The 16,977-nt window shown below is 29.2% G+C and overlaps 2 protein-coding genes across 2 annotated transcripts; one reads left to right on the forward strand and one right to left on the reverse strand.

Moving 5' to 3' along the window:
• Nucleotides 1-5,391: 5,391 nt before the first annotated feature.
• Nucleotides 5,392-10,935, forward strand: LOC130677462 (transaldolase). Its single transcript, XM_057484232.1, has 5 exons — nt 5,392-5,596; nt 5,967-6,090; nt 7,526-7,765; nt 7,846-7,971; nt 10,358-10,935. The coding sequence occupies exons 1-5, from the start codon at nt 5,497-5,499 to the stop codon at nt 10,767-10,769; spliced, it is 1,002 nt and encodes a 333-aa protein (XP_057340215.1). The 5' UTR covers nt 5,392-5,496; the 3' UTR covers nt 10,770-10,935.
• LOC130677461 (methyl farnesoate epoxidase-like) lies at nt 10,841-15,978 on the reverse strand. Its single transcript, XM_057484231.1, has 8 exons — nt 15,831-15,978; nt 15,473-15,770; nt 13,704-13,898; nt 12,309-12,495; nt 12,126-12,240; nt 11,880-12,060; nt 11,219-11,478; nt 10,841-11,142 (listed from the first exon to the last, which is right to left on the reverse strand). The coding sequence occupies exons 1-8, from the start codon at nt 15,913-15,915 to the stop codon at nt 10,964-10,966; spliced, it is 1,500 nt and encodes a 499-aa protein (XP_057340214.1). The 5' UTR covers nt 15,916-15,978; the 3' UTR covers nt 10,841-10,963.
• Between the last annotated feature and the right edge of the window lie 999 nt (nt 15,979-16,977).

Consider the following 16,977-nt stretch of genomic DNA (forward strand, 5'->3'; position numbering starts at 1 on the left):
TATGATAACCAGAAATTATAATCTTTATTATCTTGAATAATTACTACAAATATATTAAAATCATAATTCTTAATAACTTGATGATTAGGGTGGCCCAAAAAAACCAAGTATTTTTTTTTTTCGAGTCTCGTATGAAAATTTGTTGGTTTAAGATATTTTAAGAGGCCAGTCCAAAAATCAGATCTATAAAAAATTTTCAAGAGGTCGCTCACGAATTTTGAAAATATTAAAAATGATTGGAATTCGGATTTTTTGTTTTTAAATTTTTTCTTCCTCGTGGCAACAATATTTTATATCTATAAAATGATGACTGTGCTGAAAATTTCAGCCCAATATTTAAATATTTAAACGGCGCTCAAGAATTTTGAATATTAAATGATACTATGTAACTAATACTTTGAATTAGTTTTTATATTTTTTTATCACTTAATTATTGTCATTCCACATAAATATAACTTTTTTGCATAGCCAAAATATACAGGACAGTCTTAAATAATAAAATTGGGTAAGTTTTGAATAAGCAAAAAAACCTAAGAATTGAATTAAAAAATAAAAAAGTATGTAAATAACTTATTATTTATATTTCTCGGGTGTATTTTCATTCAGTATGATACAGATTAATGATAAAAAAATTGAGAAACTTTATTATTAACATTCAAGTGTCGCTCGAAAACATCCAAGAGACAATACTCGGAAACATTAAAAATTCTTGAGCGACGTTTGAATATTTTAATCTTGGGCTGAAATTTTTAGCGTAGTCATGATTTCATAAATATAAACTATAGCTGACACGAGAAAAAAGAAATTTAGAACAAAAAAATCCGAATTTTGATCATTTTTGATATTTTCGAAATTCGTGAGCGACCTCTTGAAAATTTTTTACCGAGCTGATTTTTGGAGAGGCTTCTTAAAACATTTTGAACTAACAAATTTTCATAAGAGACTCAAGAAAAAAAAATAGTCGGTTTTTTTGGGCCACCCTACTGATGATAATAGTTACTATCAGCCTAAATAATGATGACCATCTAAGCTAACAACAAATTTTAATATCAGCGTTATAGTCCGACGCTTGTCTATGTGTAATTTCTTTGGGGAAGTGATTAATTTCATACACACACACGCACACTCGCCCGCACACACACATATACTCACGCACGTCCACATGCACACACACTCACGCACTCATACGCACGGGTGCGCACACACGCACACACACGCGTGCACACATGCACAGACACATTCTTAGTTAAGAATTTTTACAACTTTGGATAGTAACAGTTACCATCTTCGGTTGTAAAAAATATAATTTTTAATAGTTAGAATTACCATCTCCGATAGTAATTGTCATCACCATCGTTTGTTACTGTTATCATTTTTAATCGTAAAACTAATTATTAGAATCACTGAAAAATTTTACTACCATTTTAGATAGTTAACATTAAAAATTTTGTATTGTAGATAGTATTATTAAATTTGGTCCGTGTTGATATATAGGGGGTGAAGGGAGGCAAAGCGGGGTACTTGAAGAAATACTAAATTTTCGGGGACTCAAATACGTTAAAACGTTTTTTTGTAATTGATATTCAAAGTAAATAGAAACAAATTTCAGCTGGCGTTAAAAAAAATTTTCATGTTTTGCAGACAAATAGCGACACCCCTTAAAAATGTAAAAAAAAAAAATTCTGGATACTAAATAATTTTAATTAAGTTGAATTCTCTTGTACGCAATTTATTTATCAATTATGATAAATTACATTTTCGGAAATCGGTGTGGAGACAATAACAATAACAGAATTTTTTGAAAATCGTCGATTTTCTTAGCGGGAAGTTACAAAAATGTTCCAATAATTCAATGTTTAAAAAAGTTGAAGCCGATTGATCGTTATCAAAATGAAACAATCAATTTTTTTCGGATTTTCTTTTATTTTTGCGTTAGTTATTCAGTAAATGTAAGGTAGAGAAAAAAAAAAAAAAATTTCCGAAAAACGAGATAAAACAAGAATTTTTTTACCTTTTTTCTTTTACGTTTTATTCAGTTTTTTTTTTATTTTTTCGTTTTTTGGAAATTTTTTTTTTTCTTTCTCTTTACCTTACATTTACTGAATAACTAATGCAAAAATGAAAGAAAATCTGAAAAAAATTGATTGTTTCATTTTGATAACGATTACTTAAATTAAGGAACAAAACTTGTTCCTTTAATTGTTTTGTAAAACTTTGAGCAATCGGACCGGACAAACGGTTCAATGGATCAATCTGAATATTTCCAGGGTTTTGGAGGGTACATTAAGCTGTAAAATTACCTGGCAACATTATTTTTTTTATCAATATCTGCAGAGTAGCGATGAGTCGACAAAAAAAACCAGAAAATGGCCATTTTTTAAGGGTTTTTCAAATGGATATCAAGGATGAAAAAAAATTTTTTTTTGAAAAAATCGAAAATGTAGCTCGTAGGGAATTTATTCAAGTTTCATAAATTGCCCTTTAAATTACTGTGCGGCCATTATTTGCTGAGATATCAATAATCAAAGACAAAAGGATCCTTTTTCATTTGAAGACTGATATCTCAGCAGCAAATTGACGTACAGAGAAACAAAAAAAAGCAAATCGTAGCTGAATAAATTTCCTAAGCGAACCATGAATTCGTTTTTTCGAAAAAATTTTTCCCGGCCCTGTAGACCTTGAAAACAAAACCAAAAAATTTAGAAAAATTTTGTCTCGACCTTTTTCTTATGATTCCGCAAAAACCGTAGCTCGAAAAAAATTTTATGCTGAAAGATTGTTAAACTAGAGATTTCAAGCTTCAATTTGCTTTTTTTGTTTTTGCGATACGATCATTTTTCACGAAAATACAGCCTTCCAAAAATCACTAAAAAATTTATAAAATTTTTTTGTTCCTTTAATTTTTTGGATAAGTGTATTTAAAATTATAATAAACCCAATAAATTACATAGTAAAATTTTTGACTTGAAATAAAACTAACCTTACATTCATTTTTTGTCTTTTTTAGAATTCATTAGGTAAAAAAGGTTTATTCCTTTATCGTGAAAAGAATAACTACAAACGTATCACGAGTCCGCATTACAGATATAAAAATCGAGAATGCGAAAATCAACAAAGCAACAGTCAATCAAACGACAATCGAAAATATGTAAGCTCCGTAATCTTATCCGCGCTATAAAATCTCAAGACGAAGATTACATAGATAATGTAACAACCGAAGATGTCAATATTAATGACAATTACCTTGATGACGGAACTCCTCTACATGTAGCAGCGCGGATCGGAAATTATAAAATATTTCAAAAGTTGATAAAAATCGGTGCTGATATGCACAAACGACATCAAACAACTCAAGAAACAGTATTAGATAGCGCCATGGAATTCTTCAATTACGATATCGTCAGGTATTTGGAAGAAAATGGTGTAGAAAAATCTAATCGAATTGAAGGAGAAACTGCATTGCAATTTACCGCCGATGAAGGAACAAAAGAAGTGATGATGTTAGTATTAGCTAAAAAACCTGACATTAATATTAAATTTGATGAGGAAACCACTCCTAGAGCTGATTTTGCAGCTATATCCTGCGATCCAAAGTATGCTCCATTAATTGAATTCGTGCTTGATCTTTTTTTCTCAAGTGAAGAAGATGGTGACACTAAAACAATTTTCCATGCAGCTGCTGATATTAAAAACCATACAGTCTTGAAGAATTGGCTAATTTCATTCTCTCGCAAGGTTGATTTCATTCAAGACATTCATTTTCATTCGTACTTGACACGGATAATGTGTCATCATAACTACCTTCTGCGTCACAGGATCGCTGAAAGCGACCTGGATGACTGTACAACCGTTAAATATGGTATGGATTATATTATGAGGCACATTGTAGAATTGTTAGCAGCGGGTTTTTATGTGTCTGATCGAAATATTAGAGTTTTTTGTAAGGCGGAAAGATATGATGGTTTTTTAGCTGAGTGTTCGTTAGAAGTCGAAAAAATGAAAAAAAATGTGATAGAAGGCAGTAATATCACATTTATAGAGATTTTACATAAAAATGTGCGATACTCGGCACGTTATTTGAAGATTGTTGATTTAAACAAAATATTGATACGTGAGCCTCCATTTCCAGAGTACCCAATATATGAAAATAAGATCTATTTTAAATTGTGGAAAACTCAGATAAGAGTTAACTACGTAAAAGATTCTGAGGAAGTTATTTATAATATTTTTTATGAATTACAACTTCCGGATACTTTTATCAGAAAATTGTATATTTACTTGTCAAATGATGATTTGAAAGAAATCATTAAACCATCTAGATATAAAAAAAATGTTGGAAAATCCAAAAGTGCACACCTCAATCGCTCACTTTATTTTTAATCATTACTTTTATCATATAATACTAATGTATTTTTTTTTATTATGAACTTTTATTCAACTTACAAATTAACACACACACACACACACACACACACACACACACACACACACACACACACACACACATACATACAGACTTGGACATCAGTCTGAAAATAGTCAGAATAGCTTCGTAGGACCTCATAACGTCGACATTTGATGAAAACTCGATTTTAAAATAATTATTTATTATTCACAAAACTCAGAGGAATAGGATCAGGAAAAGTTAATTAAAACTCATATTTATTCGCGACGTTTCGGCTTTTATTAAGCCTTCCTCAGGCACTCATAAATAACGTTTTAACAATTTAATCATATAAATCCTTGTCGTAGTACATTAGCAAACATGGTCTAGTTAAATAAGTAAATTCAATGAGCTAACACGATGTCTAAAACCAACAATTATTATTTACTGGTAAAATTGTTAATCAAAAATTGTGCTCGTTCTAACCTTTTTCATGATCACATATTAAATTGTCACCAAGGATCGGAAACATCATCATAATAATAATTATTTATTTAGGGCACGAAAATTTTAATTTCCTGAATCGATCAAAAAAATTTCTTGATTCAAATTAACTGTTTTTTCTGTGTATTTATAATTCTCAAAAACAGCAGATAATTTAAAAATATATGTAGGATTAATATTAATAGCTGGAATTATTTTATAATATGAAAATTGTAAAACTGCTTCAATTCAAACATCTTGTTCTGATTATTTTGCTATAAAGGGTTTTTCTTAACTCATATATGACTGTATTATTAAGACATGAGATTCTATTATATAGATCGCTTTTATTTGAGAGAAAAGCTTGGACAAAATTATCTGAATAAATGAAATTGTGTTTCAAAAAATATATATATTTTTTTTTTATTTTTCCCGCTGAATGAGTGCTGCTGCCTGGTGCGTAATTTTTTCAAAGCAGATGTGCGCGCGCTCTGTTGTACCTTTCTCATTTTATTAATCCGCTATCTTTGTCACTGACCGCGATCAGTTGCGATTGTAGATCTAAACTAAACGCCATATACTTTGGAAACAGTGAAGTTTAATACAATAAATAAATAAAATAATAAAAAATGAGTGCAAGTCCAGCCAGTAAAAAACAAAAAATGGTTAACTCTTTAGATCAATTGAAAGCTTTGACAACAGTCGTTGCCGATACTGGAGATTTTCAAGGTAAATGTCTTTATATTTTTTATCCGCTCTAGTATGATATAAGTATTTTTTAATTTGTAATTTAATGAATAACCGGTGGAATGATCAGGTCATAGGGTAATGCGTGTGAGGCAATAGAGAGGGAAATGACCTTCAGGATTGAGTTTATACTTATTTATATTTATTATATTATACTTTACGACAATGCTCTCTAATAAAAATAATTATCACTCATCTCCAACACAATCTCTTGTCTCCAGTAATTTAAAAAAAAATTTTTTTTTAATTTCTATGATAAAGTGAAAATATTAAACGAGGTTAGAAATCAGCATGTACCCGGCAATTTAAATGTCTTTAACCGCGAATTTTAAATTAATGTTTTGTTTTTTAGCTATGGAACAATTTAAACCGACTGATGCAACGACAAATCCATCTTTGATTCTCGCTGCTGCTAATCAAAAGAAATATGCTCATTTGCTAGACAAAGCCGTACAATATGGAAAAAAAAGTGGAAGGTAATAATTTTACAATTCTGATAGCCACCATAACCGCAAGTTAACTTCAATATTAAGCTACGGCCGTATTCTGAAGCCAACTTAAAAGCAAATGTCGGAGATCAAACAGTTGCGATTAAGTTTACAGTAGATTGTCTGTAACTTGGATTCAATTTTACTTCAAATGTTACTGTCCGATAATGATGTTAAGTTGATTGAAAGGTTCATTTAAAATTGACGGCAAGTTTTTCTGTCAAATTACATTCTGATGACGGCAGTTGATTCGCATCAACTTGCACGCAAGTATTATCCAGCCAAGGCTTGCTAGAAACTTGTTAAGTTAACCGAAAATGTTTCACTGCAGAACTTGCTGAGTAAGGTGTGGCTATCAGGGAAATGATTAAAATAACTCTGATAGCCAGACTTTCTGGTCAGAAAGTTGGTGTACATTAGTTGCGATCAACTTGACGATAAGTTGTCGACAACTTTCAGCTTTTGTAACTGTTACCCCGATAGCCACACCCTTAATAGTCAAGTTGGAGAGAAACTGACGTGAAACTACAGGCGCAACTGGACACCACGTTGCCCGCAAAAGTTGATACTTCCAAAGTTGATCGACACTTTCTGAGAAAGTTGGTGGTAAAAGTTGGAAATTCAATAAGTTGACGGTAAGTTGCCTCCCATTTTCTCAAGAAACCTGCATTCCAGTTGCGGCTCCATACTGGCGTCAACTTTCTCAGAAAGTGGCGGTAACTTGTAGCCAAAAGTTGCAAATGCTAAAGTTGTCGACAGCTTGTCGTCAAGTTGGTCGAAAACTAATGAATTCCAATTTTTCTACGAGAAACCCTGGTTATCAGGGACTCTAAATATAATTGCTTAGCAAGTTCTGCAGTGAAACATTTACGGCTAACTTAACGACAAGTTTCTGGTAAGCCTTGGCTGGATAATACCTGCGTGCAAGTTGATGCAAATCTACTGCCGTCGTAGCCGTCGCCATTTGAAGTGAAATTTTCAACCAACTTGACGTCATTGTCTGACAGTAATACTTGTAGTAAAATTGAATTCAAGTTACAGACTATTTACTGTCAACTTAAAAGAAACCACTTGTTCTCCAACACTTTCCTTTGAATTGGCTACAGATTACGGCCGCTTGAAGTTAAATTGTGGTTCCGGTGGCTATCAGGGTAACTGCAAGTTTTTACCAACTTTCCCAGAAAGTCGGTGACAATCTACTGCCGCAACTTGTCGACAACTTTCTGAGAAAATTGAAGGCAACTTTCCGTCAACTAATGGAATCCCAACTTTTGCCACCAACTGTCTCAAAAAGTTGCCATCAGCTAATGGAAATAACAATTTTTGCGGCAATAGATTGTCGCCAGCTTGATGCCGACTTGGCTATCAGGGAATGTTTCTAAAGTTAATTATTAATTCCATCATTAATTATTTATTTTTTTAGCACTATTGAGGAGCAAACTGAAGCAGCGATTGATATGACGTGTGTTTTATTTGGTCAAGAAATTTTGAACATTATTCCTGGTCGCGTATCAACGGAAGTTGATGCTAGATTATCTTTCGATAAAGAAGCTAGCATTGAAAAGGCTAAAAAACTTATTTCGTTGTATGAGGAAGCTGGTATCAGTAAGGAACGTATTTTGATTAAGCTCGCTTCTACTTGGGAAGGAATCCAAGCTGCTAAGTATGTTTTATTACACTTTGTCCGGCTAAACTGATTTAATTATTTAGGCTTATATTCATTGGCTCATTAAATTGTTACAGGGAATTGGAAGAAAAGTATGGAATCCATTGTAATTTAACTCTGTTGTTCAATTTTGCTCAAGCTGTTGCTTGTGCTGAAGCTGGTGTTACTTTGATTTCTCCGTTTGTTGGACGTATTCTTGATTGGTAAGTCGAATAGTTTTTTGTAAATTATTCTACTGGCAAGGTGGCCACAAACCCGGAATATCGGGAATTATCAGGGAATTTAATGCAACCGGTAAATATCATGGAAATGTCAGGGAATTTCGAAATGTATTCGAAAATTTCATTGCGACAGTTAAAAATTAAAAAATTTTTCAACAATACACTAGTCACATAAATTAATGGACATTAAAAGAATTGAAAATTTTCAAGTGATTTTTAACAGGCTGTAACTCGAAGGAAAGTGGCCTCATAATAAAAACCATAAAGGCAAATTGTAGATTCAAATGTCTAGTTTTATGATATGGTCTTGAAATTGTTTTACTATGCACAGTCTCGGAGTAATTCTTAGAAAACCATCGGAAAAAAAAATTTCCAAATGTTTGCTCGTCTCAAAAACGGTTTAAGGTAAGATCTAGTACCCGATCAGGGAACAATTACTCGATCGCTCCATGTATCTGTATATCTATATTTAGTCAAATTTAATGAATATAGATATAAAAAAATATATGAGTGATCGGGTACTGGGTCTCTTACCTTACGGGCTTCAATAAATTTTTTTTCGACAATTATGATTGATTTTTTATTACTCCGGAACCGTGCATAATAAAAAAATTTCAAGACCAGAGAAGAAAACTAGACACGAAGCTACAATTTGCCTTTTTCGTTTTTGTTGTAACCATTTTTCTTCGAGTTACTACCCGTTGAAAATCACTTAAAAATTTGAAATTTTTTTAATATCCCTTAATTTTTGTGACTAGTGTACTTTGAATTTGTTGTAATCATAAAATTTCTTATCCAATGTTTTAACTTACAAATTTTTAACATCGAATAATCAAAAGTCGGCCTTATTAATTTATTTTATTGACTTTTTTTTTTGGTTTCTCGCATGATTTAATCATCAGATTTAATTATTGACAATGAAAATATATTGAAAACTTTGAATTTCTTAATGATACGAACCAAATTTCTGAATCAGGGAAAAATATAAAAAACTTTACTAAAAAATCGGGAAATATTAGAGAATTTTGAAATCATTTCTTTGTTGTTACCTTGACTGGATTTCTTGAAATACTTATAAATAAAAATTATATACTAATATAACTTTAAATACAAAATATCGCTATCGTGAAATTTTACTTTAATACATCGGCACTCCTGTTATTAGCATTTTGCTCACCGGGCACTATTCAAATTATAGGATGTCGTTGTAATGCAAGCGAGACACAAAAGAACACGGAAGTGCTGAATGGTTAAATTATATTTATGGATAAACTTTTGGGAATACGATAAAAATATCCTGATAGAATTTTGTAGAAATTTGAATTTTCTGCAAAACAAGAAAAAAAGAAATATCTTTATTAATATTTTCGTTTATTTAATAGTTTGGGCGCTAGAGTTTTTAAATAAAAATAATTTTTTTTCTATAAGAATAATTTTATTATTTAATTTAATTCTGTAATAAAATTTTGACGAAACTATTATAGATATAAAAAAACTAGGGGTGTGCGAATATCATTCGAATCGAATCGAATAATTCGAATAATTGTCTTGTGCTCTTAAATTAATCGATTTCGATGGAAAAGTTGTCTTGTTCGGGTGTATTTGACTCAATTTGAATATTTTTTTCATAGAACTCATTAGTAAAATAATAAAAATTTTATGGTTAAAAAAAGTGTCATCCGGTCATATCTGGAATGAAAAGGTAAATTTCGTATGTTGATTCGAAAATTCTACATAAATTAAATAAAACATGCTACACGGCAAAATTTTTTTTAATTTTCCATGTCAGACAGTCTGCAAGATCTCTTTGAAATTCGATTTTCGAAAATCCGACCGAAACCAATAACTTCCCAAATTTTACAAAATTTACAATTTTCTTAGCGAGAAGTTAAAAATGTTGATAATTACGACGAATACGAATTCTTCTTTAATTTAATAATTAGTTTATTATTTGGTTTGAATTCGGATTATTCGAAAAATTCGAACTATTCAAATAATTCTAACTATTCGAATAATTCGAATGATTCTAACTATTCGTATCATTCGAATTATTCGATTCGAGACGAATAATTCTAACTATTCGTATCATTCGAATTATTCGATTCGAGACGAATAATTCGTAAATTCGAATATTCGCACACCCCTAAAGAAAACTATCTAGGAATAATTTTATAGCAAATTATATTCTTTATAAAGAAAATTTCTAAAAATTTTTACGTAAATGTAACAGTTCAAACGTTAAGTTTAATTGATTATTAAAATATTTAATTTATATTTTAATTATTAACGGATATAAATTATAAAATATAACAAACCATCAGAATTTATAAAATAGCTATTGAATTAATTTATTAATGTCTCTGTTCAGGTATGTAGCAAACACAGATAAAAAATTATTTGAACCTAAAGAAGATCCGGGAGTCATTTCCGTGACTAAAATTTACAATTACTACAAAAAATTTGGCTACAAAACAGTAGTTATGGGCGCGTCATTCCGTAATATTGGTGAAATAAAAGAGCTTGCAGGGTGCGATTTGCTGACTATAAGTCCAAAGTTGCTAGAAGAGCTGGAAAAAAGCAACGAGCCTGTGCGCAAGATGTTGAACTCAGAAGCCGCAAAAAAGACAGATTTAAAAAAAATAACATTAAGCGAATCTGAGTTTCGCTGGAAGTTGAATGAGGACCAAATGGCCACCGATAAACTCAGCGACGGGATTCGTAAGTTCGCTGTAGACATGCGAAAACTCGAGCAACTGTTGCTGGAAAAAATCCAAGCTTAATTCTCAGTCTCTGTACATAAGTTGCAATTATATTTGTCCGTTTTTTCGATACGTATATATTTTGGAGTTATTTTTTTTCTAGATATTTTTTAATCATGGGGATTGTACAAATTTATATACATATATATTCTATTGATGTTCATTTAATAAAAGGTTATATAATTAATACAGTGTAGTTATTAAAATAATAATATTTATCGTTTAGTTATAAGGATATCAAAAACTGGTGGCGCTAGTGCGAATCCATCCATCCCAGTCATCAATGGTCGTGATTGTCCAGGCGCTAACTCAAATTTGAACTTTTGAAGTAAGTACGCGATGAATAAAAAGTGACTATTACGTGCTAATGTCTCTCCTATACATTTTCGTCGTCCTATGAAAAAAATTTAATGATAAAAAATTTATCATCAATAATTATTTACTAACTTTATATTAATTAAATATATAACCTGCGCCAAAAGGTATAATCCAAGGATCAGAAATAAATTTTCCATTTGTATCAATAAATCTTTCGGGGCGAAATACTTCTGGGTCGCCCCAATGATCAACATCTTGATGGACGCTCATTAAGTTGGCGAGAATTGTGTAATTTTTTTTTATAGTGTACCGGTTTAATTGCGTGTCTTTTGTTGCGCGATGAGGAATTGTTGTGGGTCCAATGTTGGCTAATCTTAGTACTTCTGTGAGAGTTGCATTTAAATATGGCAACCTAATCATGATTTTTTTTTAATTATGAAATTTTTTATAAAATAAAATAATTTTTCAAGTTAAACTTAAAATAAAGATTGCGAATACGAAAAAAATCTTTAAGACCAATTTTGTAAGAAATTTAATTCTTTACCAAAAAGTCCTTATTTAATTTTCTGTAAATTCAATAGTTTTGGCGTTGGAAATTTTTAGAATAAATATCAATTTTCAGTTTTAAAACTATAACGCTTTCGTCAAAAAAAATTTTTTTATATCAATAGGTATATAGGTATAAAATTAAAAAAAAGCTTTTAAATATTTAAAATAATATTTTGGTATTCCCATAAATAATCTCTAGTCCTATTTATTATAATTGCTTTTTCTTTTTAATTAATAAATATATAATTATTATTTCTTACTCACAAATTTCGAGAATTTAATGAAGGCAAATTATCTCTTCCAATTACTCTGTCAAGTTCTTCTTGTGCTTTCTTTTGTACTTCCGGTGCTAATGTTAAATATCCAATAGTAAAACCAATACTATTATTAGTAGTATCAACTCCCGCCGCAAAAAAATCTTTTAACAATGCAATTAATTGCATTTCTACAATAAAAATCATTTTTTTTTTAAGTCAATTTAAAACCAAATAAACACGAATTAAATATTACCATCAAAAGTTGAATCTGGATCATTTTTACGCGCCTCTATCTCTTCTAAATAAACGTCAATCAAATCTCTATTTATTCCCAACTTCCTCGTGGTCTTATGAGACTTAACTTCTTCCTAAAATAAAATCATAAAAACAAAATATTCAAATAAAAATTATTCAAGTTAAAAAAAAAAAAACTTACTGCAAAAAATGCCCACATACGATGCAATCGTTCATGAATAGCTTCATAACCCGACGATTTCGGAGCCACGTGTCTCAGAAATGGTAAATAATTCAACAAACCTCCAGAAACATTTGACTCCTTAACAGAATCATTCAACATTCTCAACGTGTCCAATAACTTCGGTTCACATTTCCCGATGTCGTATCTTTGAAAAATAATTTTTAAAATAAACAATAAATTTAAAAACTACCGTCACTTATTATCCGAAGACAAAATATCCGCGACAAAATATCTGTGATACAATATCTGAATACATTTTATCCGATAGAAAAAATATCCCCGGACTAAATACTCGATAGCTAAAATATCCCCAAGAAAATATCTTATAATATAAAGACTTTTCATATAAATAGTACGGTACCCTTTTATCAGAAATATGTAATATATTTGCACATAAAATTTGAGTGGGTGATATTAAAAATAGATCAACAGATATGCTTGAAATCGTACTGTGCCCTTTTTTCACAGATTTTGGGTGAGTATTATTTTGGAAATAGGTCAACACAGATGCTTGGAATCCCCCATGAAAAAAATTTATAAAAAAAATATATGTTAAAATATTAAAAAAAAAAATTTTTAATATAAAAAAAATATATTAAAAATACATAAAAAATATATTTTAAATAGCTAACTTTTGGCCGATTTTCCTATATATTTTAAATATATTGAAAATATATAAAAAATACATGTATAAAAATATACGAAAAATATATTTTTCTTATATTTAAAAATATAAAAACAATATATTACTAATATATTTTAAATCTATAAAAAATATAATTATGAAAATATAAAAGAATTATATAAAAAATATATTTTTAATTCAACCAATAACCTAAGTAAAAAAAATATAAAAAAATTATATAAAAAATATATTTTTTGTATATTTTTAAATATAAAAAAAATATATTTTTTGTATATTTTTATACATGTATTTTTTATATATTCTAAGATATATTTGTAATATATTTAAAATATATACGAAAATCGGCCAAAAGTTAGCTATTTAATATATTTTTTATACATTTTATATATATATTTATATATTTTTTATGTATTTTTAATATATTTTTTATATAAATTTTTTTCATGGGGGATGGTACGGTAACCGATTGTCGAAAACCATTAATTATTTTCCCACTTAAAATATATTTTTCTAAATAAGATTTATCGAAAGGATATTTTGTCACAAATTTTTGTCTCTTGAATATTTAGTCCGGGGATATTTTCTCTATCGGATAATTTGTATTCGGATATTTTATCGCGGATATTTTGTCGGGGATATTTTATCCGCGAACTACAAGTCGTGCTACTATTTAAAATACTTAATAAAAATATTAAAATTAAAATTACCTCGAGCCACCGAATAATGACCAGAGACTATTAAGAACAGCCAAAGCAGTAAGTTCATTAAGATTTTTAACAACCCCTTGATGTTTTTTAGATACTTTGTCTATTATTTTTCCCAAGTTCTCAGCATCTTCTAAAATAAGTTCTTCCATTGTTTGCCCTGCCCATCCAAAACTTTTCAAGTTTATTAACGAAAACCTTTAATAGTAATAAAACATATACATACATATTAGACTGTGCCAAAAAAATTGATAATTTTTTTTTGCGGCCATCTCAAAATTAACGAGTCTTTGATATAAAATTGTCTCGAAAGTCCAGCTATGAAACTTCAACACAAAAATGGTGCATTTCGGAATAAAATTTTTTATGAATTTTAAATAGAAAAATTTTATTATTTTAATTTTATCTGTACAACTTTTTTTATTTAACTGATAAAAATATAGTAAATGTATGTTTTTATAGAGAATTTAATCTACAAAAATGATCCTTTAGCCAAAATCCCTAAATTAAACCGCGATTCAGTTGCAGTGGTTTAAAAATATTTATTTGATTACTAATTACTTTCGAAAAATCTTTAATAAATTTTTTAAGATACTTATCAGAAATCTTATAAACTCGAAAAGAAAAAGAAAATTCACGTATTTAATATAAGTTGGGTATAAATGCAATAAACAATATTTTTGAGAATATAAAAGTTAATTTCGTTGATTATAAACTTTCTTCGAATTAATTATTACTGTAGAAAGTGGAATATCTTAAAAAATAAATTTAAGTTAATTTGTCAACAGTAATTAGTGATTAAATAAATATTTTTAAACCACTGTAACTGATTAGCGAGTTAATTTAGCGATTTGGGTTAAAGGACCCTTTTTGTAGATTATATAATTCTCTGCAATAATGTATATTTACTTTATTGTTAACAGTTAAATGAAAAAAGTCGTATCACAGCTGGGCTGTGGAGAGAACTTTTTAACTTCCCACTAAGAAAATTGCAAATTTTCAAAAATCAGGGAAGTTACTGTTTTTCTACAAAAAACTAACTATTATTGAGATGGCCACGAAAAAAAATATTAATATCTTTGACAGTCTAATACATCCACATATATACATTAGGGTGCGCCAAAAAAAAGAACTAATTTTTTTTTCTTTAGTTACCATGAAAATATCGTTAACGATGATGAAAAAAGAATTCTGGTAAAGTTTGAGCTCTTAATATTAATATTAAGAAGTGGCGCTTTGTGATTTTTGATTTCCCATTTAAATAACATGGAAAGCTCCGAAAAAAATAGTGTTCTGATCAATTTTATGAGCTTGGCATTAAAATGGAAATAACTAGAAAACAATGCAGAATTTGAAAAAAATTATAAATGATAATTTGTAGGAAATAAAATTGTCTACAAAAAAGACTGAATGACATTTTATGATAAGTATGATAGTATCGCCAGAAAAGTAAACAGATCTCGAAATTCACTCTTACTTGACTTCGAGCTCCAATAACTTTTGAACAGATTAATTTATCGAAAAATGATATGAGACTTTTTTTGTAGAGCGCTAACAAGGTTTTTTTTCCATGTTATTTAAATGGGAAATCAAAAATCACGAAGCGCCACCTCTTAATATTAATATTAAGAGCTCAAACTTTACCAGATTTTTTTTTTTATTATCCTTAACGATATTGTCACGGTAACTAAAGAATAAAAGATTAGTTCTTTTTTTTGGCGCACCCTTATACACATATATATTTAAAAATATAAAATGATAAATCATAATACCTTCTTTGATCTGTCCATACTTTACCATCAGTGAACAGAATACCCCGTTTTTTTCCCATAGTCCTGTGAGTAAATATAAACCCATTAGGCCGTCCATCAAACTCAGATCTACTTAGCATCTCCATTACTGCATCACGACCCGAAACAATAATCATCGGATCGGCTAGTCCCAATTTTAGACCTACAATAGGTCCATATTTTCTTGCTAACTCACACCATGCTTTTCCATGAGAACCTGTTTCTTTAACCAGCTTTTTCAAGTCATATATATTATTTATAAATGGTAATCCAGTGGGTCCTAAAAGTATCTGACAAAAAATATTATTCGAAAAAAATATAGTTTTTAAAAATTAATTACCTGGTGGAAATGATGACGGTCGATACCAGTCAATTAAAATTTTTGTTACAAATACAATAATAATAATTGATATTATTAACCACATAATTAATAGTTTTTTAAAGTATTTATAAAAATGGTTTCCGATGGATATGATTTATCTTAGCGAGCTAAATCTAAACTGGCACGTTTTAAAAAATAACAATTTATGCGAAGACGAGAGATTTACAAGAATGAAAAAGACAACCTTTCACTTAAACTACTACTGGCAAACAGTCCTTGCGACTTAATCACTGCTGTACTCGTGGTTCTCTTGCTGTATTTAGAAAATAAAAGAAAAAAAATAGTTGCATGCTTTGAAATAATTTGACGCAATAAACTTTATTTCATTCGGCATTATGTGAAAGTTATCTAATATGAGTCTTGTTTATTTATTTATTTGTTTTTTAATTTACAAATAAAAAATACTTTAAGTTTAAATTAAATAGATTTTATATCTTATTTTTTTTTTTTTAGAACTTTCTAGTCTTAAGATTTTAAATTAAGAAAATTGAGTAATTGGAATGCGTCGTCATTGATCTTTGATCGTGTCTGAAAAATAATTTAACGTATGTTTCACTATTTATAATTTGACAATACCCTTGATTACATTGGCGTTTTCAAACTTGAGAACGGTACATTTTATATCGAACTTGAAAAATTGAAAGCATCGAATATACTTAATAAACAAGCGTTTTTAAAATTTTTATTCATGATTACGTTCAAAGCATTAATATAATCAGACATAAATCAATGTCAGTGATTAAAATAAGGATTTTAATGACTTCCCACTAAGATCTGCACATTAATATATAAAGAATCCGAGAAAAATGTTAAAAAAGGTGTTTTTTCAGTTTTTTGTTGGTAATATTATTCAACCTAAAGAACGCCCGTATGAAAAAGCAATATATGAGCTTCAGTGTAATTAAAAATATATGATAAATTATATGGAATTATAAAAAGTCATAAATGGAGCCATATACAAAATTTTGCCGAAATCCCGTGTAAAAAATTTTTTATTCATAATGAATTTAGATCTAAATTTCATCACGAAATTCAGATCGTGACACAAATATGACTTTCATCATGAATTTGTATCAACAATTTCAATCACGACAAAATTATGACT

The sequence above is a fragment of the Microplitis mediator genome, chromosome 11, assembly GCF_029852145.1.
Source record: "Microplitis mediator isolate UGA2020A chromosome 11, iyMicMedi2.1, whole genome shotgun sequence".
Lineage (NCBI taxonomy): Eukaryota > Metazoa > Arthropoda > Insecta > Hymenoptera > Braconidae > Microplitis > Microplitis mediator.

Coding starts and splice junctions, on each gene's coding strand:
- LOC130677461 (XM_057484231.1), bottom strand. CDS start 15,915: ATGTGGTTAATAATATCAATTATTATTATTGTATTTGTAACAAAAATT. Junction 15,771..15,830: donor ACCGTCATCATTTCCACCAG/GTAATTAATTTT, acceptor AGATACTTTTAG/GACCCACTGGATTACCATTT. Junction 12,241..12,308: donor GTATGTGGGCATTTTTTGCA/GTAAGTTTTTTT, acceptor ATTTTATTTTAG/GAAGAAGTTAAGTCTCATAA.
- LOC130677462 (XM_057484232.1), top strand. CDS start 5,497: ATGAGTGCAAGTCCAGCCAGTAAAAAACAAAAAATGGTTAACTCTTTA. Junction 6,091..7,525: donor TATGGAAAAAAAAGTGGAAG/GTAATAATTTTA, acceptor TTATTTTTTTAG/CACTATTGAGGAGCAAACTG. Junction 7,972..10,357: donor GTTGGACGTATTCTTGATTG/GTAAGTCGAATA, acceptor GTCTCTGTTCAG/GTATGTAGCAAACACAGATA.